Source organism: Cariama cristata, unplaced genomic scaffold (genome assembly GCF_000690535.1).
Source record: "Cariama cristata isolate BGI_N322 unplaced genomic scaffold, ASM69053v1 scaffold23416, whole genome shotgun sequence".
Classification (NCBI taxonomy): domain Eukaryota; kingdom Metazoa; phylum Chordata; class Aves; order Cariamiformes; family Cariamidae; genus Cariama; species Cariama cristata.
Window position 1 is genome coordinate 1 of NW_009624148.1, and position 26,746 is coordinate 26,746.

General features: G+C 43.5%; 1 protein-coding gene across 1 annotated transcript in view; it reads left to right on the forward strand.

Annotated features, from left to right (window-relative positions):
- Nucleotides 1-1,327: 1,327 nt before the first annotated feature.
- Nucleotides 1,328-26,746, forward strand: part of AATF (apoptosis antagonizing transcription factor) — a gene marked incomplete at its 5' end in the record, with an annotated part of 37,942 nt that continues 12,523 nt past the window's right edge. The window contains 8 exons of the mRNA XM_009703072.1: nt 1,328-1,369; nt 1,874-2,062; nt 2,712-3,128; nt 3,788-3,925; nt 20,306-20,420; nt 20,764-20,968; nt 21,727-21,891; nt 22,662-22,745. Of these exons, the coding sequence (XP_009701374.1) occupies nt 1,328-1,369; nt 1,874-2,062; nt 2,712-3,128; nt 3,788-3,925; nt 20,306-20,420; nt 20,764-20,968; nt 21,727-21,891; nt 22,662-22,745 (1,355 nt within the window). The remainder of the gene's footprint in view (nt 1,370-1,873; nt 2,063-2,711; nt 3,129-3,787; nt 3,926-20,305; nt 20,421-20,763; nt 20,969-21,726; nt 21,892-22,661; nt 22,746-26,746) is intronic.

Here is a 26,746-nt window from a genome sequence, read left to right on the forward strand (position 1 = left end):
CTCTCGGCGCACCAAGGGCCCAGAGCAGGCCGCAGCGCGCTGCACGTGGCTTGCTTGATGCTTGCCAGTGGCCGGTTATCAATTTATATTTCTAATAAAGCTCTTTTTGCCTTAGTTGTGCTTTTTGAGACATTCGTCCCTTTCCCCATGACATGTAGGTGGCGATGTCATCTTCTAAATTTCCAGGCTGGTGCCTGCCGTTCCCCTGACCTGCCCTCTCCGGAGCAGACCGGCCGGGCCGTGGGGCAGGGCTCATCTCTAGGGCGTCTGTGCCGCACAGCTCCTGCTCTCGCCTCCTCAGACAGCGAGGTAACCCCCACACTCTGACAGCGGTTGGCTTTAGGAGGCACGAGGCACCAGTCGTGGTAAACGTTGTGCCAGCTAGCCTGCTTCTTCTACACAAGTGTATGTGAGAGCAATAGTATCTTGTAAGCAACATCTTAGTAACCATTGAGGAAATTAATATAGTCAGCAGAGGTGTTTTCCTATTTTAGTAATCATGATTTAATTTCAGACTTCGTGCTTTACTGGTGCCAACACTGAGCATGCCAGAAGATCCGTCAAGCACCACAGGTCATTCTGCATCTGCCCCTCTTGCCCGGTCATTCCTTGGTGCGGAGCATCTTGCCGTTCCCTTGTAGCTGGAGTGACTATATTTAGACCAGATCTTGTTGCTTTGATTATGAGCAGGAGATTTTTTTGCTTCCCTCCTGCCTCAAGTAAACACTGTATGTGAGGCATTAACATTTCCAAACACACATTAAAAGAGCACTTAGCGATGTTCAGCCGTTTGGATCACTCAATTGATTGAACAAAGCTAACCCTGTAATTTTGCATACAGGGTGTCTTGCACATGAATGAAAATAGGGAGGGAGTGTGGCGTGATGTGTTCTCTTTGCTGGACTGCTCTGTTCCTGTGTCCTGGAGAAGACGGGTATGAAAGAGGGTAATAACCACAGTGAAATTATTTTCTCTGTTTAGCCTTTCTAAAATGTTTACGTATTTATGTGGCTCATATGTATAGCAAGAGGCCAAAGAGCATCTGAATTGCAGTTTTCCTCTTTTAATCTGTAAGTGTGAAGTGGGAGCAGGCATTCCAGCCTTGCTGAGTCCTCCGCCTGGAGAACTGTACTTCTGATGAGACCCTCATGAATCTGTGGGAGGGTTTGGACAGGCTTAGTTTGTCTGGTGCTTCATGCACGTTCTCTAAGATAAAGAGGAGGCAGGAAAGAAAGTGTGAATGTAGGCAATGTTCATTCAAAAAAACCCACTAATTCAGTGGGATTGTTTTGACGTTTGTTAATAAACATTGATCCCTGCCTTCCAGGTGGGCCCTGTGGTACCAAAGCTTTATATGGAGACGTCCAGAGTATGGAGAGGGGGGTTGAAATTGGTCAGTTCCTGTAATATCTCCCTTCCTCCTGCAAAGGTTAACCTGGCAGCTGGGAGAACACCTCTGGCCGCAGAGCAATCACAGAATGTTTTCTAAAAATACCATTGGAGCTGTCTTATCTCTTCTGCTGGATCTTAAGTGTTACTTTAGTCAGTAGTTCCTAGGCAGGACTGGTGCTGATCTACACAAAACGCAGCTTTGAGACTTTTTCTCTGCCTTTGATTCCCCGGCAACCTTTTCCCCTTTGCAGAAAATTAGTGTACCGGCTTTCCCTCCCCAGGCAGGGAAGAGCCTTGCTCCTTCTCAAAGCCTGAAAACCAGACTCTTATGTGAGGCTGTGTTGCTATCCAGCTCACCTTTGCAGTATATTTTTGTTTGTAGAGCATGAGTCATTTTCCATGGCTCCTTCCTGCAGCTAAATCTTCTACTCCAAAATTCAGTTCTGTTTAGACATCCTTCCCCACTTTTTTTTCCCCACAGCTACGGTTGCTAAAGTGATTGACAGATTTGACGATGAAACTGCGGATGACATTTTCCCTGTTGGTAATATACGAAAAAAAGTTTCAGCCTCTCTCTTGGAAGCTGATAAAAGGTACAGTGGAAAAGCTACGTCTCGCAAAGCTTTGCAAGAAGAACTCTGGGGAGATGCTCTGTCTAAAGAAGGATCTGGTAAGAAAGCTCGTTTCTTTGCCCTTGTCACTAGACTACTCAAAATTTGAGTAGTTAGCATGTTAACTGAGCTAGTGCCATCTGAACTGAGATGACAAACTTTAGGTCCCTGTTACAGGGCAATAAACAGGTACAGTTAAGTCGGACATCTTCTGAAAGTGCCTTCCTGAAGTTCAGGCCATATTTCTTGGCCTGAGGGAAGGGGAAATCCCAAAGAGGAGGTCACTTCTACAGATTGAGGAAAAAGTGTGACTAAGTGTAAGGTGGGGTTCAGTACACTGACTGAACACTGTGTGGAGGAAAAGAAACATTTTTAAGCCAATATATCTCCAGGACTGCAAGTATATAGTGATTCTCATTTTTAAAACACATGTAGCAAATTCTGACCACTTTGCTTATCATGTCATTGTTTCATGGGAAAGCTAAGCCATGGATCTACTAATCATTGCTGCAGAAAATGTGAACTGAGATCTTTTTGTGAAATGTCCTTGTGTTTCCATTATTTAGCCAAAACGGAGAGTAACATCATGCACAGATAAAATGGAGTTTGGAGCTCAAATAGCTCAAACCTGTAGCTATTGGGAATGTATATGGCAAAATGGCACATTTTGAGGGTAGGTAAATAACTTTTTTCTCTTTTAATTATTAGCAGAAGAAGAATTAGATGAGTGGTACAGCGGCAGTGAAGATTCAGAAGAGAATGGCAGCCTAGGCACTAAAACAAAGGAGAAGCCCAGCAGTGCTGGCAGTGACCAGGAGGATGACTTGGAAGACGGTGAAGAAAGAGATCCATCTGTCGAGGCCAAGGCATCAAAGTTCAGTTTCCAGAATATCACAGACTTCGAGAAGTTTACGGAGGGGATGGATGATGTAGGCAGCAGTGAAGGGGAAGGTGAAGATGATGCCAGCGTGGAAGAAGGAAGTGATGAGGAGGAGTACGGGAGTGAAAACCACGACAGTGTAAAGGAAACCAAAGACAGTGAAGATGATGGGGGGGTGATGACATTCTCAAAAGGACAAGAGGCTGAAGAAGTAGAAAAAGGAAAAGCTGTGAAGAACCAGCTAGGTTTGTGCATGTTTGCTTTGTGTTTTGGCAAGACTTTCACCTTGCTGACACTATAGAAACTGTCCGTGTTAAGAATGACTTCAGCATGTTAACATGCTGTTAGCATACTGCATGTGCATGCTACAGCAGCCCTAGTCATTTGCAAACGTTCTGCCAAGTCTGCTGTGCAAGCTGGTGTCACTGCTGCTCCAGAATCTCGTGTTATGAAGTGTATTTATCCACTGGCTTAATTGAACCAGTACTGAATATATTTGTAGTGTTGGTGGGGATAGGGGCTTCCTACACTGGTAGTGCTGTGCAGTGATGCTGATACCACTTCTGTTTCTTTTCAAAATGTGATACTGAATGCAGTTTCCTCCTGTCCTATTAGACTATCAAACCTCCATTGGCAGAATGTCCTTCTGAACAGTAAAGCAAAGGGATGATTTTTTTTGTGGATCACAGAATTGCTGTCAGGATCATGGGGTGGGATGCTGCTTTGTCCAGAGACACCTTGTGGTACCAGTTTTGTGCTGGGTCGGGGCAGGCAAAGATTTGCCCTAACCAGGAGTAATGTAGCCCAAAGGAGAGGACCTGTGCTGTTAAGTCAGCAGCTCCTTCACAAGGAACAAGTGCTTTGGCTTGGTAAATAATTGTTTTGTTTTCTCTTTGTCGTGAAGCATTGTGGGATCAACTATTGGAAGGGAGAATCAAGATGCAGAAGGCGCTCGTAACAGTCAACCGGCTTCCGCAGCCAGATACTTACCCAATCTTCAGAAAAGAAGGTGGACAAGAATTTGACAATGCTGTCGAGAACTGTAAGAATTCTTCAGTCTTTCTACTTTGGGTAGCCAGTATGTTTTGCCTGTGTGGGGAAGGGTTAATGGGAAAGTGAGGGCTTTGAATTGCATGTGTCTGTAGTATCAGCTGTTGGATTGTATTGCCTTAATCATTAATGGGGTACCATGCAAACAGGAACCAAAAACTGTTTCCTACCCCAGACAAAGAAAATGTCTCCTGTCACCCACATCTGTATATGCCTAGTTGATCTCTGCTGGTGGCCTGTCGTCACTTCTGTAATGTTGGTAAGCCTCAGCTGAGGTCCTGCTGCTATTTCTAGTTCATGTGGGCATTGAAGTTTGCCTATCAAATTTAAGTTACATGCTGTATCTTAGAAATAATTTGTTTGGTTATTGCTGTTTGGTGCAGAGTTGGGATGCTGCTTTGTCCAGATGCCGCTTTGTGGTACCAATTTTGTGCTGGGTCAGTGAATGCAAAGATTTGCCCTAATCAGGAGTAATGTAGCCCAAAGGAGAGGGCCTGTGCTGTTACATCTACAGCAAAGATCTTTTCAACTTGGAGACGCTTCACCTGTTTCTTTCTTAGGATCACTATTAATGATGCTGATCTGATGAGATTTGTAGTAGGTTCTCCAATATGGCAAATACAATGTGCAGGCTGCAGTTGATAAGTGCAAAGTACTCGTCTTCAGTGTGTTGTGGGTCTATTTAATTTTTAGAATTGGACGCCTTTTTTTGCTGGCCGTAAGGTAAATACACAGGGAGATAAATCTCTGGTATGTTATCCTTAGGAATAAATACAAACTACTGCAGGTGTCAGTTGGTGTCCATTTCTCCCTGACATGTTTGTTGTTTTCTGTCAAAACCCACACAGATGACAATGTTTATATACAGATTGTTCTTTTTTCTGATCCCACTGATCAGAAATTAACGAACTTCATAGGATATTCTTCCAGTGATTTTGAATAATAAAGACAAGCCCAGTAGCATTTTAAAGCTTGCCAGGTTGGTTATCCCTTTCACTTCTATTTCTTCTTTCCCGATCTTGCGATACTGCTGGCTTTCCAGAGCGTTTCAGCTCTGTACGTGAACACCTGGTGGAGGATCCCAAGAAGCCCCCTTACGTGAACCAGTTGGTAGGAAACGTTGTGGTGGTGTCTACAGCCTTCCGTGCTAACCACCAGAGACGTTGCCTGAACCATCTGGTTTGTGGTGGTTGTATATCCGTTCAGCCACACCGTGTGCTGGTTTGTACATGCTGTTGTAGTTATACCTGCGCATTGAGAAATTTTGGCGTGGGCTCGCACAAATCATCCTAAAACTGGATTAGGAACTTTCACTGTCGTCCAACCTGACCCTGAATCTTGCCCCTACACCAAGTTTTGGCTGTCGTCTTACAGCTTATACCTGATCTGAACACGGTAGCTGATCACCTTATCTGGAATTACAGCAGGTGAGATACTTTATATTTTAAAGTTACTTCTGCTGCTTTAAATGAAACGATTAAGGAAAAAAAGGCGAACTCCCAACAATACTAAGCTGACCTTTCAGTGAAATACCTGTTATTAATATATTTAATGAGATGCATTACAAACTGCACCGAGCACCATGTTTCATTACAGGTCTAAAATGCAGTATCATTAAAGACCTTTAACAGAAACAATGGTTGACATTTTGATATTTCCCATAAGCAAAATACATCCAAGACCGTGGAGTATAATACTGTACACAGTACAGCAGGGAGGCTAATCTTTCCGTTGTCCAGCACACTGAAGGAAAATCCACTGTTAATAACTGCTCAGTGGTTCCCTGCCCACAACTCTTCTCATAATCTGAGCAGGAAAGTTGCAGTAGTATACTCTGATGTTCCTGATAGCCTGGGTTCGTGTTCTTTATTCCGTCTGTGAAGACGGCAAGAAAATAAAGCTGGAGTGACCTGGGTAAAGCTAGCAGAGGAAGCGCTCAGACTGACAGATGGGAAGTAATAGATTTAGGAACATTCTGCTACTACAACACTCGTTTAGTGTTTTCCAGTGTTCTCCAAGGGATCAAAGTTATATTCCTTTTTTAATTTCTATTTTTAAAAAATACAATCTGTAATTGTACAGTAAAGTAGGTTACAGTAAATGGTAATTTTTCATGAGCTACACTGCTGTGCAATGCAGCTGTCTTTCACTGCTCTCCGAAGATGCTCGTTCCAGAAGTTACAAAGTGCCAAGCGTGAAATAAGGAGCAAACTTATACATGAAGATCTTATGAAAGACTAGGGATGTAGTTGGTGTTACGTGGCAAAGACCCATGTCTCTCTCGCTTTGCTGTGTTGGGCCCTGGGAGAGGGATTCACGTCTAATCGACAGCTAGAGCTTTACCCCGTGGGCAGTCTGAGCTGTGGTACATCTCCATTCATGGAGCTGCTGCCCGGGTAACAGGGCTGTGACCTCTCAGTTCAGGAGGTGAAACTAAGTCCTTTCTGAAAATATACATGATAATATATTTAAAGTTCTTCCATGAATTGATGCATCTCGATTTATGAGGGGGGAAAAAAATCTCACTTGGTATAAGTCAACTTCCAATAAAAGTCCTAATTTTTAGCTGATCAAGTGGTTTAGTGGCTTCTATAAAAATAGACTATTTTACTTGATTCTGAACAGTAGTGTAGTGGGCTGGGTAAACATTTCTGGACTCCTGAGTTCTCGTCCCAGTTGTGTTACCAGCTTATGGGTAGGATCCCGTTCCCCAGACAGGAAGAAGTAGAACAACTGTGCGTGAGAAAGTTTAAAGATGAGTGGAAGACAGGACTTTGTAAATACTGAATGTTCAGGTGGTTCCATTGTACGTGATGCGCTTCTGTCTTTGAGAGGATCTGGGATAATCATGACATTGACACTGGTTCGGGCTGGATGATAACTCTCCTTTCAGGAAAGCCTCAGCACTTCTTTCCAAATCCACAAAATAAATTTGGCATGTTTTCATCATCTTCACTGAGTAGGAGGCAATGATTTGGTGTTCAAGTTGCACAAAGCAGTTGGTGCCAAAACCCCAGACTCTGGGCGTACACTGTAGCCTGCTGCAGGCAGGGGGGCACAGAGAGGTCTCGGCACCCAGCTCTTTCTGGGGTCCTGCACCAATCCCTCGCATATCTTTGAAAACTGCTCCAGAGTGCTTTCAGTAATTTATCCCAAGTTCTTCCATCTCTCATGAAATTTCTGCTCTGCGCTTACAGGAGGGGTGAATTTTTTGAAGTGGAAAATGGTCCTTCGTGTATTTGCCTCTTTGGGAACTCCCGCTTGTGACTACCCTCTGTGCAGCTGGTGATGGTGGTGAATGTGTATGACTGTGTTAAAGAGCAGACAGCCCTGCTCTATACATTTGCAGTTTTAAAGCCAAATCTGAGTGAAAATGGTAAGGTCATGCTTGTTTTCCAGATTTTGAGATTGGAGGTTACAAAACCTCAAGTGTTTAATTTATTATTTTTTGTAATCTTTTATGAATTTTTTTTTTTTTTTTTAAATGATACAGCATGCTTTGGACAGTCTTGGATTCCTGAGATCTCAGGTTCTGGTGGATGATTTACTGCAAAATTGCTTATAAATTGAAGTAGAAAATGTTTTGCAGACCTGGCAGCTTTCAGGCTTCACACCCATTTGTCACCCAGCATTTCCCTTTGTGTATAGAACAAGAATTAATTAGGCTGCACTGCAGGAAAAGTTTATGGCCATAATTTATATAGGATGAATTTCTGTTTAAAGAGACAGCATTGCTTTGTTTGCACTGTGTTACTTTTTCTTTCCTTTTTTTTTTTTTAATCTTTAATTATATTCCAGATTTTTTTCTGTCACCCTTTTCACATACAAATTGGAGACCAAACTGTGGTCATGGACCTCATGTTTATTCCTGTTTTGCATCCATGGAGAAAGTCTGAGTGGTTTTTAATACTGAAATCACAGTGGCTGCGCTCTGAGTGCAGTGCAAATGTTTAAGGTTTAATGCAGTGCACATGTGAACTCCCACAGCTTAACGTTTCTGAGGTGCTGCTGCCTCGAGTGGTCTGTTTCTCCAAGATACATTTGTATTCTCTCGCACTGTATCTTCCAGTTGAGTCCAGGGCTTGAGATGTCGCCTCTGTTTGGGGTCTTGCACGTTCAATTAATGTTTTTCATAATCAATGCAAGTCAGAATTTGCAATCTGCTCCTGATTTGCACATTAAAGAGACCCATTAATTAAAAATTCCAATCCCTGGCATGTTCCCGCAGGATCCTTGCATTATTTACATAGAAAAAGAGCGCAAGGTGCAAGTTTCTGTGCTGTGTCTCTGCACAGATTGCATGCCTGCCATTCATATTTCTATGTATGTTTTTCAAGGGGGAGGAAGGTTAGAAGTGGACCTCGTGAAAATGTCACCAAAAATTACCTCAAGGGCAAGAAAGAGCCAAAGAAGAGGTGGAAGCGACGTTAGTGAAGCCACATCCCGTGTCAGGAATTAAACAGTTCTTAGGTTTGGAGCTTGTTATGTTAAATCTTGATACAGTGACAAAAACCCCAGAGCTCGCTGGGGGGCAAGGGGGCAACAAGAGCTGTGAGAAATGGTATCTCTCAATCGACAAAGGCTAGAAGCTGTTGTGCTACGTGCCCTGGGTAGCTGGGCTTCCCAATGCAGTCACGTAGCTCTGTCCTTGTTATTTGGATTACTTTCTCTTTATAATTCTGGTTAAAAATAGTAAGCTGGGAATGTTTCAGTGACTAGTAGTTTGTGCTCTACAAAAAGAGCTGGGAATTCTAGCTTTTACATAGTACAATGGGTTATTTTCAGTTTTTGGTGGGATGAGTTAAAAACATACAGAAACCCAGGTGAAGATCTTGCAAGAAGGCAAGGTGCTATTGGAAATTGCAAGACTTCAAAGGGACGAGTAGTTCTATATGTTTTCATATGTATATGCTTTCACTTTCCAAGACTTCAATAGATCCCTGAAATGTAAACTACTGGCTAAAATTAGTTTTTTTTGTTTTGGCTCCATCTGTCAGTGGATTAAGAGAAAATACTGGAATCCATGTTTCTATTCTTCAGCATAAGCTCAAGGTACATTGTTTTGGAGAAATGTAGAAAATACTGGTTTTAGTAAAAGGTAGATATGCAAGGTCTGTAAGAATGGATTTGCTCACTGAAGGAACAAAGGTGGGGACAACAAATACTAGCTGTTATTTACACTTTGTAGAGCAATGGAGAAGTTATACAAAGGTTTGTGATCAATAAGAAAATAAACCTGAATAAAGTGAATCAGATTAAAAAAAATCAAATTAAATGCTCCATGTGCTTGCAAGGCCATTATCCCCAAACCTGCTTGGGTTATTAATGTATTAATGGAGCAGCAGCAGTGAGCTCTGGGCTAGCAGCGGCATGAACTTTTCAGCACAGTGCCTTGTCTGCTGCTAATAGATACAAAATTGTATGCAGCTTTTTTAATTCTGCTGAAATTTGTGCATATTTTGTCAACTCACAGTGATGTTTGAACTTTAATTTGTATTCTCTATAGTCAGATATATCTTTTTTTTCCCCGATGACTATGGTGTTACTCTAGATGATTCATCCATGGACATTCTCTGTGGCCATGAGCTAGTGACATTGCATCCATGCACAGAACGCAATTCCTATATTCAAGGAGGGTGCATTATCCAGAAGAAACCTTGTTTCCCCCATCATATAGTGTTTCTATAGTATCCCTTCTGGAAGAATTGTTGCGCTGTGCTCATTCACACAGAGAGGTGAGCTTGTATTGGAGTCGGGGTGTTGAGAGCCGCAGGTAGCACAGCTGGCTGGTAAGCAGTGCTGCAGCGCATCACCTTGTTCACTCGGTGAGCACGCTGCACCGGGGCCTGAGGACAGTAGAATAGTGCGTTTTGCCTCTTGGGAATGAGTTCAGTGTAATGATGGAGACCAGTCCTTTTTTGTACCCTGCCAGTAGTGCTCCTCGCAGCCTGGGCGGCATTACGGGTAGCGTGTTTCTTTGTGGCCACCCTTAGGGATGCAATTATGCCTTGAAATGGGACATGGCAGTCGCTGCCTGAACAGTGATTCCCAGTCCTGCCTTTGCTTCTCCATACTGAGTTTGGACTGCAGAATGTTAGAGCATGTGCACCTTTTATGTCCTTCAATATGTGTTTTAAGTGGGGCGCTGTGAAGAAACTTTATTCAAAAGAAAGATGTGGAAAGATGAAACAAGGGAAATGAGTGTGAACTACATGGAAAGTTTGCAGGAAGCAACTCACTATTCATAATCTTACTGTAGCCAGTTTCTTCAACTCAGAGTCAGTTGCTGGATAACTTATATTACATGTTGATTAGTTATTTCCTTAAGGTGTTATATGTCCTGGGTGCAGCTAGCCAACAGTTGCTATTTAATTATGTTTTATTGAAAAGCAGAGCTAAAAGGAGCACCTATGAAACTTTGCAGGACTTGCCTGGGGCTGCACAAAGCCCCCTGGATGTTTGGTGCCTTCTGGCACATGAAGGATGTGTTGAGCTTTTGCTCCTAAAAAGTACAGTCCAGTCCAAACAGTTTGACTGACTCTGAAACATCTGTTTCTGCAGGGGAAATAGGTGCGTTTGTAGTGGGTGTGCTGGTAAAGGGCTGTGCTTCCACCTGGAGCTACGTGGGCCTTTATAATAATTGCCTGAGTTGGGCTCTTGGTACGCCAGGTTGGTTAACTGCTCCCGTGACAAATATCTGTGGCTCGTGACTAAACAGCGCGTTTGTGGACAAGGCCTCTTAAGGATGTGATTAAGAATCCCACTTACATTCATTGCCAGCAGGAGACCTCCAAAGATGCCATGTGTTTTCTGGTTTTACATTCTTGCATATTAAACGTTTCTGTATGAATGCTTCACACTGAACATCTTTATTTTCTTCTGGGTTTGTTCTGTAATATTTTTGCTGAAAAGGGACTCAAGACAGAGGGAAACAGTCTATTTAGTATCTGTTTAGTGTGTGTTTGCTTGTATGTTCTCAGTGTCTTTTTAATAGAGGATTTTTGCTGGCTTCTGTTACTCTGATTCCTGATCTTTAAAAAAAAAAAAAAAAATTACATCCTTTACAACGTCCAGGTAAGTCATGTTGAGGAAGCTGATTAAGCATGGACTAACGTTGAATAAGATGAAGTCTGCTTTCGGTACCGGAGAACCTGTTCCACTTCCTGTAAGAGAGGATGTGTCTGGCAAGGCGTGCTGCTCTCCACTTGTGCAGCGTGCTCCATCTGATGGGCTCACCCTCTGCCTCGCTCCTCCGTTGCACCTGGTTGTCGTTTTATGCATCTAGTTAGAGAAAAACTGTCAGATGAAGTGTGCTTTATTGACACAGGCTCGGGATTTTTCAGAGAAGCCTTCAGGAATCAGCTGCCAATAATTCACTCCTAATTTTGTTACCATGTCTATTCGTGGATCACTTTTAAAACTAAAATATCTCCATACATACATCTGGAGATGATAATGCATTAATACAGAGCCGGGTAGGTGTCACAGGGGAGTGGGGGAGGAACTGAGGCACAGGCAGATTACACAGTTTCCAGAGGCATTGAGCAGTTACAGGATTAATTGGTGCTAGGCAAGATCATGGACTTAAATATATTCTTGCTTTGAAGATTTTACTGGGAGCCTGCACAAATGTGTGACAGCAGAACTGGGTTTCAAGCCTGAGTGTAAATTATTGTGATCAGATCTAGCCCACTTAAAACTGGTAGTTCATTTTAATTGAATTGTATTGGTCTGGACACTTTATGAATACAAAAAACATCGTGCTTGTCAATTTGTGCAGGGTTGAATTTGATTTAAATGGATGTAGATGCAAGTGTCCCCAGATTTCACCTTTCCTCTCTGATCTAATGAAGAATCTGTTCAATTCTTTTTGGGACTGAGCCAAAGCCTGTTGACATTAGTGAAGACTTTTCTCTTGACTGAAATAAATGAATGAGTCAGACCCTTTTTTGTAAATTTTGTTGTAATGATCCTACGCCGTGGAGAGCTTTTGGTAAGAACTGGGGTCAGTAAGGATGACGGGCTCACGGGTGGCCATTCTGCGTATGTGGCCGCCAGTGAGAGGGAAGAGGTACGAAGTGAGGAGCTTTAGACAAAGGCACAGGTCTTGGATTTGGAGCTCTGTTGTTGTTCGTGTGTGTGTTTAGTTGGGTAAGGGGGGGTGTGATGGTTTGTACACGTGCAGAATTTGGGCTGTGCAAGGTACCGGGAAAGTATTGTGTGGCTTGTCGTTACTATCTGTGAATTGTTCAGAAATTCTGTGTGGGAGGTAGCGGAGAAGTGGAGGATATTAGTTTAACATGCAGGTTTTTTTGAAAAAAAACCACCTCCTGCCCTTCCTTACTGTGTGCCAAGGCTTTTAGCTTGTGGTATTTAGTCTTTTTGAGCAGAATTTTTGTGTGCTTCTCTTGTATAGATGTGGTAAAATTGAAATGCTCCCCTTTTATAGGTTATCTTCATAGCCATATGTGTTGGACACTGTTGGCGTTTGAGGTTTATTTTAGAGCTGTCTTAAATTCTAGTGCAAGAAATGGTAGGAGAGTCCGTAGTTGTTGACCTGATGCAGCCGAACTCTGAACCGTAGGATTACACCACACTTTAAGCACATCAAATAGGTTTGCCTACACTTGAGTTTCCCAAGATAATTAACAGCTAATTAAATTGAGTTTAGCTAAATACTTGTGCATGTTAGTCTGTATACTCCACAAACAAGATGCAGGGAAACAAAGGCTTGCAAAGCTTCCAGACAAGCGTGTGCAAATGTCAGCTAACTCGGATTAATTGGCAATTGGTTACCTTGAGATGGAAACTCGGTGCTTGTCATGATAAATATAATTAATGGCCTGGTATTATATGGGGAGGTCAGTCTAGATGGGCTAATGTTCCCTTCTGGCCTTAATATCTAGATAACTACGAAATTTCACATTTCCTCTTCCTTTCTCGTTCTTGCATATGTACTTGGGGATTCCTGCCTGGCAGAGACAGGAGTGCATGCTGTCAGCCTCTCTACATTTACAGTAATGTAAAACATCAGTTTTTATAAATCTCGTTTTTACAAGCCCCGTCCCCTCCCTGGTTTGGGCTGATATCAAAAGATGACGGTTGAGGCGAATCACTAGAGCATGAACTTCATGGAAGTGTTTCTCTTTCTCTCCCTTCTCAGCTTTCCCCCTCCCCCAGTCCCCACTAATAAAACCCTTGAATACCAACCCTTTTATTCTGTTGTTGCATCTAGTTATTTGCTTTACTTTTAGCAAACTCATCTATGTCTGATCCTGTTGTCCTTACTGTCAAATGCAGTAATATTAGAATGAAAGGGCTAAATTGAGTCGGTTCTGTAACTCTTTGGGAGTCAGCTGAACTGCTTGTGTGAAAGGGGTTTGCGGCATTGGCTCCTTTGTGCTGGAGGAATACAATTTTCCCCTCTGCAAAGGCTTTTGCATCATTTGCATTCCAATGGAACCAGCAAATTGGGCCTTTGCTATGGAGCGGAGCTTTTTATTGCAATCAGCAGAAAAGTCAGCCTTTTTCCTAGTATCGTCGGATAAAATTCCACAAACTCAGTGTTTTGGGAAGCGTGAAGGGAATGTTACTCCCATAATTTCGTAAAATAACCTGGACAGATTTACAAGTGCGTTTTTCTAGGGTTCAGCTGAAGTCCGTGAGAGACATATATGTAACTACACCACCTCTAAAAAAATCCGATCGCTCTCTGCTGCCAAAGGGCTTGCAGCTAGCCTATGATTTAGTCTGGGGTGGCTCTTGTAGCTTCTCTCTTACGCTTGTCGGTAGCCCTTTATTTCGGTGCCGTCTTGGTTTTGGGGCACCAGGACATACAGGGATGCAGACCTGAAGATAGTGAAGTCCTGCCTGCACCGTGTTGTTCCTCCTACAGTTGGTTACGCAGCGGGAATTACAGAAAAGCTGTTGTCCAAAGCCCCGTGTTTCAGATGCGATACCTGGAGGAATTCCCCCCGCCTTCTCCTGGCTGGTAACATTGCTCTGCTGTTGGGAATATAGAGCAAGCTCCAAAAGTAATACTGACAGGCTTCAGAATTATGATACACTGGAGCTCTGGCGTAATTCTTTGTTGAAGAAGTTAGAGGCCTAAAATGTTAAGGCTTATTGTTATTCTGAGTTGATAATCTCTGCCTTGCTTTAATAATTTTTCCTCATGCCTGGATAGCCTGCGAGTTGCACAATAATCACTCACACAGCTTTGTAATCAATGCCCAAAGTAATAGGATTCCGCTGGCCAACGGCAATTAATAAATTTGTGTCTTTTTTAAAACACTAGCAAGTCGGGCCTGAAATACGACTGACTGGCTTTCCTCATTTGCATATTTATTGCAGTGGAAAAATTCTTGCCGAATGATTGATGTTGAGCCTGCCTCTTGAATTCCAAACAGCACATTATTATGAAATGAAAAATGCCGGCCATACAGTTGATTAAAGTTGAAGACAGTGGAATCGGTGTTTTTTAAGATTGTGGGAGAATTAAAGGCATATTTTAATAGATGTTGACAAGAAGTGAACTAACAAAAGCAAAGCAAAGGATTTGCTTGAAAAGATTTAATCAAACGTGTTTCGTGGGGGATTAATTGCTGGGGATGACTAGTGCAAGTGGCTGGCTTGTGGATTTGAATGAGAAGTATTGTTCTCAGGCCAGCGTATTGAGTGCCATTTTGACCTGTAGTTTAACTCTTGTCCCACAGTCGTTTGAAAGGAGTGAAAATTTCCCCTCTTCATCTGAATGTCGGGGTAAATGCGTGTACCTGATAAAGATACTTTTCATTATGTACAGCTATTAAAATAAAAGAGGTTTGATTCCTCTCCTTCTTTGCATTTGCATAGCGTGACCAGTGCGCTGGGCACTGCGCCTCTTCGGTGCGGCGGTGACACGGTGACTCTCCACGGTGACGGGGGGAACCCTCCCAATATTTGGCCACTCAGCTTTCGCTCTGCGTACCGTGGTTCAAACACCAGCATTGCTCCAGCTTTTCTGTGTGAGCACTTCGTACAGCCTGTGGAGGTACATGGAAAATTAAAAGCTTGCATGCCGATGGTATTCCTGTGATGCCAGATCCTCAGATGTAATTGAGGGGAAAAAGTAGTTAATTCCCATCTTTGGTGTGGGCTCTGAATGTCAGCCATGTCCTGTGCGTGCGGTGTTTCGTGCCAGTACATCACGGTAACGATGCTCCTGTTTGTGTTTGCATACGGCGTGTACGTGGCAGCAGGCAGGCACCGTCTGTAGAGGAGCACTGCCACAGCAACGCCTCATCACGCCCTGTAAGGTGCCATGAGCGTACAGGGATGGAGTGAAAACCTGGGAGTTTTGCCCCAATTTTTAGGATTCCGTCCCTGCCCGTCGTACTCCAGATCCGCTGGATGGATGCACCAGGGTCAGGCGGGGAGGAGCTTGCCTGGTGGAGCAGTTTTGGGAATCCCACTGGTTGGCTCTCTGTGAATACCTTTGAAAGCCTGGCCTTGAGGCACCGGCTTTTTTCCGTCGACTTAAAGTGTCTCTGCATGAGGCCGTTCCCTGCTGCTCCGCACCAGCTGCTGCTCTCCGCAGCTGCTTGGGAAGATGAAATGAGACCCCATTTTTAGAGGTCATGAAAAAGAGCGCAGACATTTTTCTGCGCAGGAAGCTACCTTGCTGTAGAAAAACTGAACTTGCAGCGATGGGCGAGCGCAGAAGCCATCACGCCTGCATGTCCCTAGCGCGGCAGTGCTTGGCGTTCAGTGGCGGCGGAGGCACGGCTGCCATCGGTGTGAGGAGAGGGCTGGGGGGGGCGGGGGGAGTGCCTGGTGGGGTCGGTTCCCCACAGCCCGGAGCCACCCCGCACAGAGGGGGATGCCAGCAGCACAGCCAGTTTGTCCGTAACCACTGGCATTGACAAAATTGATTTTTGTGGCTTGAGAGCAGTAGGACAGATTCCATCTCTGGTGGGTCTCCTGACACTTTGATACATGGCAGTGCTATCCCTGAATGGAGCTAAATACTCCAGGGCTACTTTCTGACTGGGTGAAGGGATGTATAAAATGAGAACGTATGAGAGAGTATTAACAGAAAGGCACACTTTGATTTACTGATACTGGCTCCCAGCTTTCTTGGTGGATTGATATGCTGTCTGCTGGATCTGGAACAACTTTTTCACTCCTGTATACAAGATGAAGGGGCTCCCATGGACCCTTAAAAGTGACTCTTACAAGTTAGCATCTCAACACGGACACTCTGAGTCCCATTTAAGCTGGAAGTTGTATTCAAACCACGTTTTCTGTGTTCTTCGAGCAGCTGCAGATGGATCCCACTCAGCATCCTTTTTTCTCTCCCAAAGGGCAGCGTTAGAAAAGGTCTGATGGAAGGAGGGGTTGCCTGTTGTCCTGGGGTTAGTTGGCCTCTCCTACACACTGAGTAGGAGTTGGTGTTTTGGAGATTCAGTTGCCCATACTGAAACGTCATAAAGGGATGTAGCTTCTTTTGGTTTTAGGGCAGTGCTGAACCAAAAAACACAGGTTGGACATGCAGAATTAACTCCTGGAAAAGGAGATAGTTTTGAGGTTTTTCTCACTGATGACATATGGCCTGGTGTTAAAGGTGTCAGTTGTGACACTGATGTCGGTACAAGATGGAATATTTACCCTAGCACATTGCAGTGCAGGTTGTAAGAGAGATGCAGCAAAGCTGCCAGCTGAGAGTAGGAGAGAAGGGATGGGAAAGGCACAGACTGGGTTAACTGGGGCGGTAGGCTATGCCTGCAAAGTCAGGTCGGGAGCTGCTTTCGCAGTGCTGTGCCTGCAGTCACTGAGCACTGCCTGGTGCCCTGGACTGGGATGGGGCAGCTGGGGCCATTTAAGCAGCAGTAGTTGGCTGAACACACCAGAGCAACACCCAGAAGTGGTACTGATGGCAGAGTTAGTGTAAGTAGCTCTGGGAATAAGCTGCTGGCATCAGGATCTTCCAGCTGGTGAATGAGTGGTGGGAAGGTGGTCATACAGCTTTAACAGCACTGTTTCAGGCTTGGCTGGTTTGTGGTGCCTTAGTGTTGGTACCTTCTTGGTCCTGAAGGCTTTAGAAACTGAAAAGCATCAGGGACTGCCTAGGACCTAACACAGCTCATGGCAGTGGGAGGTCTCTGCTGCCTGGTACGGATTACTGTATTACTATACTATAGTATACTACTGACTTACTCTCTCTCTCTATATATATATACTGACTTACTATATATATATACCAGTGCTTTTAGAGGTATTGCTGGCTTTGTTCTGTGAACAGAGCAGGGAAGGGAGCAGGAGGTACAAACCTGATGGTTATCATGTGTGAAAGCTGCTAGCTGGTTGCCTGTACATTAAGGCAACTGGCGTGCATTACTGGCGTGCTTGTAAACTCTGTGTTTGTGACTCTCTTCTGTTTAACTGTCTGTTTCAGACAAGGAGCACCATTTAAAAAAAAAAAATGCTGGGCGGTGTAGGAGAGCAGGAAGGTTAGCGTCCGACCTGCTTTCGAAATGCCACAGTTTGCATCTGTGAAACAGTTTTGTTTTATGCTGCCTTCATTCACAAATGGATTCATTCTTTCCCCTAAAGCAGACGGTATAAAGGCAGATGAGGGCATTAGAGGGGAGAGAAGATGAAGAGAGAGAGGAGGCTGGGAGAAAACAGTCCCTTCTGGAATTAAACGTGAAATGGATAGGGCAGGGCTGGATGGGAAGAAGGCAGGGGAGGGTGACACTTGGCTTCTGAAGTTGAGTTTACAGCACACTTAAGCACCCAACAGTAACAATGAGAATGCATTCCAATAATGCTATTAAATACACAAGAACTGAAAACACGGAAATTACCCCGCTGTAAGAGGCTCATGATGAAGCCACTGTCTGGAATAATTAGCCCTCCCACCTGGTTAGACGCACGGTCATTGTCTTCCCTGCCCTCTTCATCCCCTTTACTTCAAATAAAATTGCTCCCCATCCCCACTTCTGTTGGGGTCCATGTCTCATAGCCTGGGGGAGCTTGAGCCTGTCTTTATTCCTTGCCAGCTTGCCGTGGCCCCGATCTACCCCAGAAGAGCTGGAGTGCTACTCCAGTTGTAATTGACAGGATCAAAGCCGCCTGGGGTGCATTAGCACTGCTGCTGGAGGATAGGCAGCGGGTAGAAAATAAACAGTTTCAGAAGCTCTGGGGACATTTAGCTGTGTTGCAGGCAGTGGAAAAGATTTTGCTGTTGTAAGCTGTGCGCTCAGGCTAGGGTGGGGGCACTTAGCTTTTGCAAGTGATGCTTTAGCTGCAGACACATACAACAAATGCATTTTTAAGGGCTTTTGTCTGTTTGTCTCTTGGAATTGTTTTGATGCTAACACACGACTGTTTTACAAGTATTGCAAACCTAATCCGTTAATAGGTTTGTATAGAAGACTTGTCAGAACGTATCTATAATGAGCTGCGGGCCAGGAGAGGATGAGGCCAACAGCTGATCTGCAACAAAAATCTTAAAGCATCTTCTCCTTGACATTCCTGTTACTGAGGTCAGGCTGTAATTTATCTGAAGACGGTGACAACTGAGCAATATCACAGTGGTAACATGCAGGAGATTGAGACCTCTGAACGTCTGGGCTGATTTCTGCTTGCACTGTCTCTGTCTGGCTGATGAAGATTTGCTGTTCGCTCTACCCATGATCTCTGTGTCCTCCATTAAAAAAAAGAAATAAAGAAAAAAATGGAGTGATGAAAAGTTCTCTCCATTCTTTTATGCTAACTACAAAGAAAGGAACAAAGAGGTTTGGGAGGTAAGCAAAGCAGCTCCACTGACTTCACGCCAGTGGAGGAACTGGCAGAGGAGGTACCTGGTGAAGCTCTGGGGACTGTCCCACCACCGCAGTGCTCCTCCTGCCCTCCGGACAAATCCACGCGCGCTGACAGCCAGCGTCACGGCTGCCCTGTGAGGATGCTTGGTCTGGGTGTGTGGGGAGGGAAACCAAGCCTGCGTGAACAGATCCTGAAGTGGTGTGCCACGTTTCTCCAAGCGGTGCCTTTTGTCCTCCTTTCTTTGTAAAGGTGAAGGCAATACACCAGTGTCAGGTAAATAGAAATTAATCTGTGTAAAGTTCAGTTTAGGTTTTTGGATAGAAGCATGCTAGGTGTTTTACCTGTAAGAGCTGCCCCTGTGATTGATGTGTAGCAATGCACAAAGAGTTTGTGTAGGCCTAGACAAACACTTGTTTTATATCAGAGTGTTCGGCAGGGAGGCTTGTTAGTTGCCACAGAAGAACTATTTTTAAAGAACAGATGCTGCAGCAGTGTGCAGTTAACCCTTCCCACAGTCAGCTGCAACCGTGTGTCCTTGGAGAACATAAGATCATTGGAACAGAGATCGTTTTGTCTGGGTAGATACAGGAGAATTATCAGCTACGAAAGCCTTTCGATACACAGCATCAGATCTACATTCAGGATTTGTGTCTGCAAGTGCCCTGGAAAGCAACTACTTGTCCCTGTAAAACTAACCTTCACATCATGTATTGATCATCTTGTACACCTCTCCACCTCAGTCTTTTCTTCACTTTCTCCCTTTCTAAGGAACTGTGGGCCTGGAGTTCTGCTTTTCTGATCAGAATCTTCTGATTAAACTTGCCAGGTCATTGTTTTAAGTTTCCCCCATAGATCAGATCTTGCTACCTGTAATTTTACTTACAAGCTAATTTCTTATACCTGCTGCATGGTGAGCACAGCAGCATAGAAACCAGCGGTAGTCAGAGCCCTGCAGGAGTTTGGTTTTTCTTCTTGCCTTCCCTCCTTCTGCTCCCTATAACGTGCACATTACGTACAAGAAAAAGTCAGACGTCAAGTTTAGATGGGATATACATATATACATTTCCCCTTGTGTTGCTTCATATTATTGAACTGAAGCTGGGCTCTACTGCAGAACTGAACACAGGAGAGAAATCAGTGAGTTGGCAAAAAAGGTTGTTGTCATATGCATGTGTCATCAGACACTTCCGCACACAGTACTTGCTTCTTTAATATGTTCATCCTTTAGGCTCTGCAGTCTGAATGTCTTGTCGATGAAACATTAGATCGGTATACTCCCGATGTGCAGCCAGGCAGATGTTTAGAAGGCAGTCCTGCCTCCTTTCCTCCCTTTTTAGGAAAGAAGTGTTCTTTCCCAGCGTGGTGGTGTTTGACATTAACAGCTATAAATCAGTTTGAAGATAAAAACACATCTCTAACTGATTAGAGAAAAACAGTTAATGGGACATGCAGTAGCTGTGGCAGAAATTTAGATTCAAGATGAGAAACTAAGCACTGCAAAGCTAAGTCTTCACCAGAAGCAAGGATCAGTGGGAAATTGTCACTTGTGTCTCTTATTCTGCAGGTTGTAAAGCCCTGGAGGCATTGCTGAAAGTATTAGTGGACCTTCAGGATGAGCTGCTTTATCAATACCCAGGCACGAGGCATCTGGTAGATGGAAAGCAATCAAAAACTGAGAGGTAAATACAAAATAAGACAAGACCTTTCTGACTCTTTCGGTCTCCAACGAACAGGACAAGGCACAGCCTTCCTGACCATACTCACTCTTGGCTGTTCTCTCCAGTGCTGCTGTGTCCGGGTGACAGACACTCTGGACAAGTGACCATTTGAATTCCTTCTGACAGTGTGGGAAGTCTGGTTTGTAATCCTTCTGATAACGGAGGAGGGGCTAAACCATGGGTCTTTTGCCATAAATATCACCATGGTGTGGAAAAAGCATGGTTGGTAGTGGAGGGGCCTTTAAGAATTCACACATGTTGCCTTAGAGGTGTAGAGTGTTTAGTCTACGTGTTTTTGTTCTAGTGATGATGAAATCCCTAGCAGTAGCGATGAAGAGCAAGGGGATAAGGCTCAGGAGAAGAGGAGGAGCCTCCCCAAACGAAAGCTAAAGATGGAGGACTACCCAGAATTCATAGCCAAGCGGTATGCTGACTTCAGGACGTATCGGAACGACGTCTTGCAGAAGTGGCATGACAAGACAAAGCTGGCATCTGGCAAAATGGGAAAGGCAAGTCTTTGTTTATGTGTGCTGATAGGCTTATTGTTTAGCAAAGATTTGTGGAACAAGTTGATTTGAAAGTTGCATATCATGGATGTTCCGAGTTAAGCCGAGAGTTACAACAGTAAGAATTAAATACACAGGTACATGTTTTTCCCCAACCTTAAAGGAGTTTGGAAAGAAGCTCAGCCCTCAAATTTCAAAGGCATAAGCTGCCCTCTTTTGTTTTGAGCAGGGAAAATTTTTTAAGGGGCAAGTGGTTTCCCAAGTTTTGGGAAAAACCCTTGGATAGCATTGGTGTTCTCCCAACCAGACATCTCATCATAGCCAGTCTCCAGCAGCAAGCAAGCTCTGTGAAAATGCCACTACTGCTGATCAACGAGCTGTTTGTGCTTTATAACAGAACTAGGGGCTTCTGTGGCTCTCCTCCTTCATGAAGTGTACACTTTAATACAGTGGGTAATCATTTCACCTGACGATCCAGGGTCTCCTAACATCCGTGAGTTAGTATTAATCATTGAGAAGTTCATCTGAACCAGAACAGCAAAGGCATTTTATTAAGCCAAGTGCCAGGTTGTCTCAGGTTGGGAAGGGAGAGAGAGGGAGAAGCATATAAAAAAATCCTAGCAGAAATCCCTGCAACGAAACCCAAACCCCCTCCTCTTGGAATGCTGTCTGCTTATCCACTGACATGGAAAGATAGAGGAACATTGCTGCCTTGAGGAAAAGCTTTCTGCATTATCTGACACTAGTTAATGTTGTTGCAGGGTTTCGGTGCCTTTGAGCGTTCAGTCTTGACTCAGATTGATCATATTATGATGGACAAAGAGAGATTGCTACGGCGGACACAGACCAAGCGATCAGTGTATACGGTGCTGGGAAAGCAGGAACAGGAATCTCATCCGGTCCCTGAATCTTTGCCTGAAAATTCGGTAAGGGTATTTTGTTTATATAACTCATCCCGTAGCAGCAGTGAAACTCTCTGCAAAACAATTAGCTAGAGCCTTTAACAGGTAATATTCTTGTTGGTGAGAGATTTATGAAGGAGATATATCAATGTTGATTCCTATTATGTAATGGCTAAAAAAAAGATGTAGACATCTCAGTTCCAGTTTTATGGTATTTGCATTGTCTGCTGTGCCAGTTCTTGACAGAGGAAGACAAGGTTTGGTCTGTGATTGTGCCCCTCCTGTGCTGTAGGAAGTGATGCTCGCTAAATCTGCTTTTTGAGGTAGCGGCTGCAAAACTTTGTTTTTACTCTGGAGTTTAGACTCTTTAACCCAGAAAGTCACTTCTAAAATCATACTGCATATGACCTACGGAATATGGTAGTAGTAAGTCTGTTATTAATTTAGTATTTAAGAATGAATAAATACTCAATTCTGAGAGATCATGTAGAATTACTGCACTTGCAAGATATATTTTTGCCATTACATTAAAAATATCTGCAGTACTTTGCCAGAAAGACTTTGCATAGTCCTATTTATTTCCCAGTAAAGGTATTATAAATCTATTTTGACATTGGCAGCGTTTCTGCCTTGCCATTGAATGTATTCCTAGTCCTTAAAAGCTTGTTATGTTGGGATTTTTTCCATTCCTTCGTATCTTCAAGTGTGTTTACAAGCTGCTGCACGTGATGTCATCAGAGTTAGGGACAGGAATACGCACGTATGAGCTTTCAGTATTTCTTTTGTGCTTCTAGGAAGTCCTCCCTCAGTCAGATTCCAACAGGCACCTGAAGGACATAGATGAGGAGATATTTGATGATGATGACTTTTATCACCAGGTAGGTGATGGTAAATCTGTGTTGCAATTATGGCTCAGTTTTTAATGCTTGCAGAGCTAACGCGGTTGGTTCTGTGCTCTAAATTTTTCTTACCCGTGAAACTCAAGTTACCTGTTTTAACATCTGAAATCTCTGTAGATGCCTCAGAGGACTCTGCTCACAACTTTTGATATAGGGCTGTGTAAGCTTCAGCTTGCTTTGTGGATGTAAACTTAACTGCTGTTACTGGCACTGCTGTACTTGGGTGAGTCAGGGCTGCAGGATAAAGTTGATGCCTGTTGTTCTCGCTGGTGAACATTGCTACACAAGAGAAAAATTACTGAATTCTGTAAAGGTGGCTGTTCTCTGTGGGTAGAGTCCCATTATGAAAAACGATTCTAGCAGGCCCTCAAAAGCACCTAAGTTACTCTTACCTCAACCTAAATCATCTCATCCACCTACTGGGCTTCTCTAGCACTTTTCTTGGAGTTGTGCCAGCTTGGATTTAGGCCAGTTATTCTTTTTATTTGCAAAATTCTTAGAAACGAGGAATCAGCACCCGGTGTGTGGAGGCTGCAGCTTAGGGAAACCTTGTGGTTTTAATTTATTCCATAAATAACAGTGCCCACTTCATGAAATACTGAAATTGCCGTATATTGAGGAGTATGATTCAGTCTTAAGTCCTTCACCAATGCACAAAAAACTAGTTTTGCTCTGATGATCTACAGAGAGCTTTAGCTTCAGGACTAAACAAATATCATTATATCATTAGAAAGGCAGAAATTTCTGATCTGAATAGTTATTAAGAGTGGCTAGTAACGTGTTAGGCCAGTGGAAGAGAGCTGTTGCGATGAGACTGTGCTCTGATAACTGATTTAACCAGAAACATTTGAATACTTTAAAAAGTTGGGGGTTCATGTACAGAGCCAGGACTAAAGGTGAATAAAAAGAAGTATTAACTTGGTAATTCCTATCTGTGTTTTACAGATAGGAAATGCAGAGAACATGCAGAGAAATGCAGAGAATGTTGCCTTTTTTTTCCCCTCCAAGAAGGTTTTCAGCATGCTTCGAACCCTAGTGCTGTGGTGTCCCAAGAAAATTTTTGCAGTTCCCCCTCCAAGAAGGTTTTCAGCATACTTCGAACCCTAGTACTGTGGTGTCCCAAGAAAATTTTTGCAGTAGACCTCACCTAATGCAGAATTAGGACAATTTGAATATTTAATATTTGTGAGGGACCTACTCAGGGCAGCCTGCCTCAGAGCCAGGACTGTATTCCAAGCTAGCTCCTCACCAGGCTGTGTATTCATTGTAAGAGCATCTCTGCTAGCATTGGTGTGAATTGAGCAGCATCTCTTGGGCAAGTGAAGATGCCAGGTTCATCTGTGTAGGCTCTGAAATGGCGATCGGAGAGTGTCTGTCTTGGCAGCAGTGGTTGAAGAGGCCAAATCTGTAAGGCAATGAGATAATACTGAGGTGGAATTTGGGGTCCAAGTGGACAAGAAGCGCAGCTTTGGGGGCCAAGTGGACCCTAAGAACACAGAACAAATTAAGTTAGTATAACAAAGTTGTGAAGTGGTTGAGGAGAAGTAGCTGTGATTGACAGCCCATGGACCTGTGCAGAGAAGGTGCTTATTGGCTTTGAAATGTTAAATTTTTAAAAGAAAAATAGCAATAGATGAACGGCCCGTCTTTCCGTCTAATAACTTTAACTTCGATAAATCGTGATTTCAGAAATATGACTAGTCACAGCTTAGCTTTTCCCCTCACTGGTTAATTGGGGTGCTGGGGTTAATCTAAATTAAAACTTAAACTAATAGAGGTCATTGTGGGAAGAGAATCACCTGAGTAAAACAAATGGGTCTGCCAGGCACAACTGTATCTTGGCCATTTCCCAAGAGGGAAGTGGCAGCAAATTGGAGTTGTTTCAGCATTCGGTAGAGGTGAAGGATGGGTGACACCAGTTTAATGTACAGCACCTCCAGAAACGTTCCAGATTGCATTCCTTGCTGTACCAACTGCTGCCTCCCATGCACAGTGAATTAGGAGCAGGACCAGCCAGCAACATCTGGCAGCACAGCAAGGAATGGGTGCAACTTTTGAAACCCCATAGACTCTAAATATGGTACTTAGCCCGGTGGAGGCTTTAATCACTTACCACTCTTTGGCAGCGAGCTACGACAGCTTATCCTAGCCTCGTACATCACGCACAGACATCTGCTGAGCTGCGAGGCAGCTACACATTCATTTTCCTTTCTTGCTTGTTTTTTTTTATATCCCTCCCTCCCTCCCTTCTCCTCTCCTCCCATCCCCAATATGCTTCTTGGGAGAGATGATCTGTAAAGATTACTGCTTCATTGTGTGCAAGTAATTGTGGGGATGCCAGCCCCTTGCCAGACACGGCGCAGCACCTGTTCCGCTGACCTGGTTAATGTCTTCTGTCGAGTGGGATTTGGCAGAGATTGGAGCTGAAGCCAATTCAGTGATAAGGCTAAAGAAAATGGCTGTATGTTTTCTGTCACCTCCCAATTAAATTGGTTTCATAAAGTGCTTTCCTTTATTTGTCAGCGTGGTAAGCTGAAGCTGAACATTGCATTCAGCAAGGGTAGAGTGCATTACAATAGAGCGCTGACAATACAGTGAACGTGTTTTCTTTCAGATGGGTCATAACTGTGCAGAGCTTTTGTGTGCACGCGTGTGTGTGGATGTACATGTATAAATAAAATGTAGAAAGGGAACTGGTTCTTCAGGAGTAATCGGCAGCAGTGTCTCTGGTTGTTGGCGCTGAGGTTGCTCAGAAACTCTGACCTCTGTGCGTAATACTTATTGCAAAGTAAATGTGTACATTTAAATGGGTGCTTTTTTCTTTGTATTTAAATTTAGATCCAGACTTTTTTTAGTACCGCTTTCATTTTTCTAAGTAACATTTTATAATGATTAGTTTATTTTGATGACTGCTTATGGTTTATTAAAGGTAAACATTCAGATAAAGAAGGACATTGGAAACCAACATCCTGTATATTGCCATGTGAGATTAACCAAGTAAAAATGAATGAGGTCTGATGAATGTGCACAAGTTAATGATAACAGAATAAGTAGCTATACTGTTTTGTTATAGGTTATAATACAAAACTCTTTAATGAATCTGTTTTTCCTCTGGAGAAACAATTTTCTTGTCCACGTCTTGGTATTCAGTGGAATTCACCATGTGGGGCTGGTGGAATTGTATGACGATTCAGGATTTAACTCTGTTCTGTCTGTTCATTCCACTTATCCTTTTCTCATATTCTTCACTTGTTTTATAAGCAGTTATAATTTTTATTGTGGTGGCCCATGTTGAACGATCATGTAAAGCCGAGCTGAATAATGCAAGTGAAACATTTTTATTTAGGTTGCCCTGGGTGGGAATAGTTAAAAGTGTTTCAGAAGGATCCTCGTTACTGACAGCCATGAGAGGCTAGACCCCATTTCCTTTTCTTCTAAACCCTTGTTCCTACATGGTTTTAAGGAAAGAAAAAGGCTTTTTAGTTATAGAAGTCATATTTATGTAGAATTCATTACAGCTGAAATTGCAGCATTAAGACTTAAAATTCCAACCTGCTACCAGAGAGCTGCTGGTCTGACATGCTACAGTGGAGATTTTATTATTAGGTTGAAATAACTCCTCTAGTAAAGGAGAGAGTGGAAATCGGTTTATTTCCAGCAGGAAAGTTCATATGCTAACCGTTCCAGTGGTAGCAGCTCTTCCCAGAACAAATGTTCATCACTGATGGCAGCAGGTATGCCTAAGGAGAATTAGGAATATACATAATCCCTTTTTATCTCCACTGTCCTGCTCTGTCCTCCCCCTGATTTTGGTTATGTTGTATGTCATTGCATTTTATAACAACCCACAATCATCAGTCTTGTCTGTGATCACCACAACTTCAGGAGCTGAGCAGAGCCAAAGTGGATGGGGAACATTCAACAAAACACTAAAGTCTTCAAAGAGAGGTGGCAGCAGTTTGCCAGGCAGGACTGCCAGT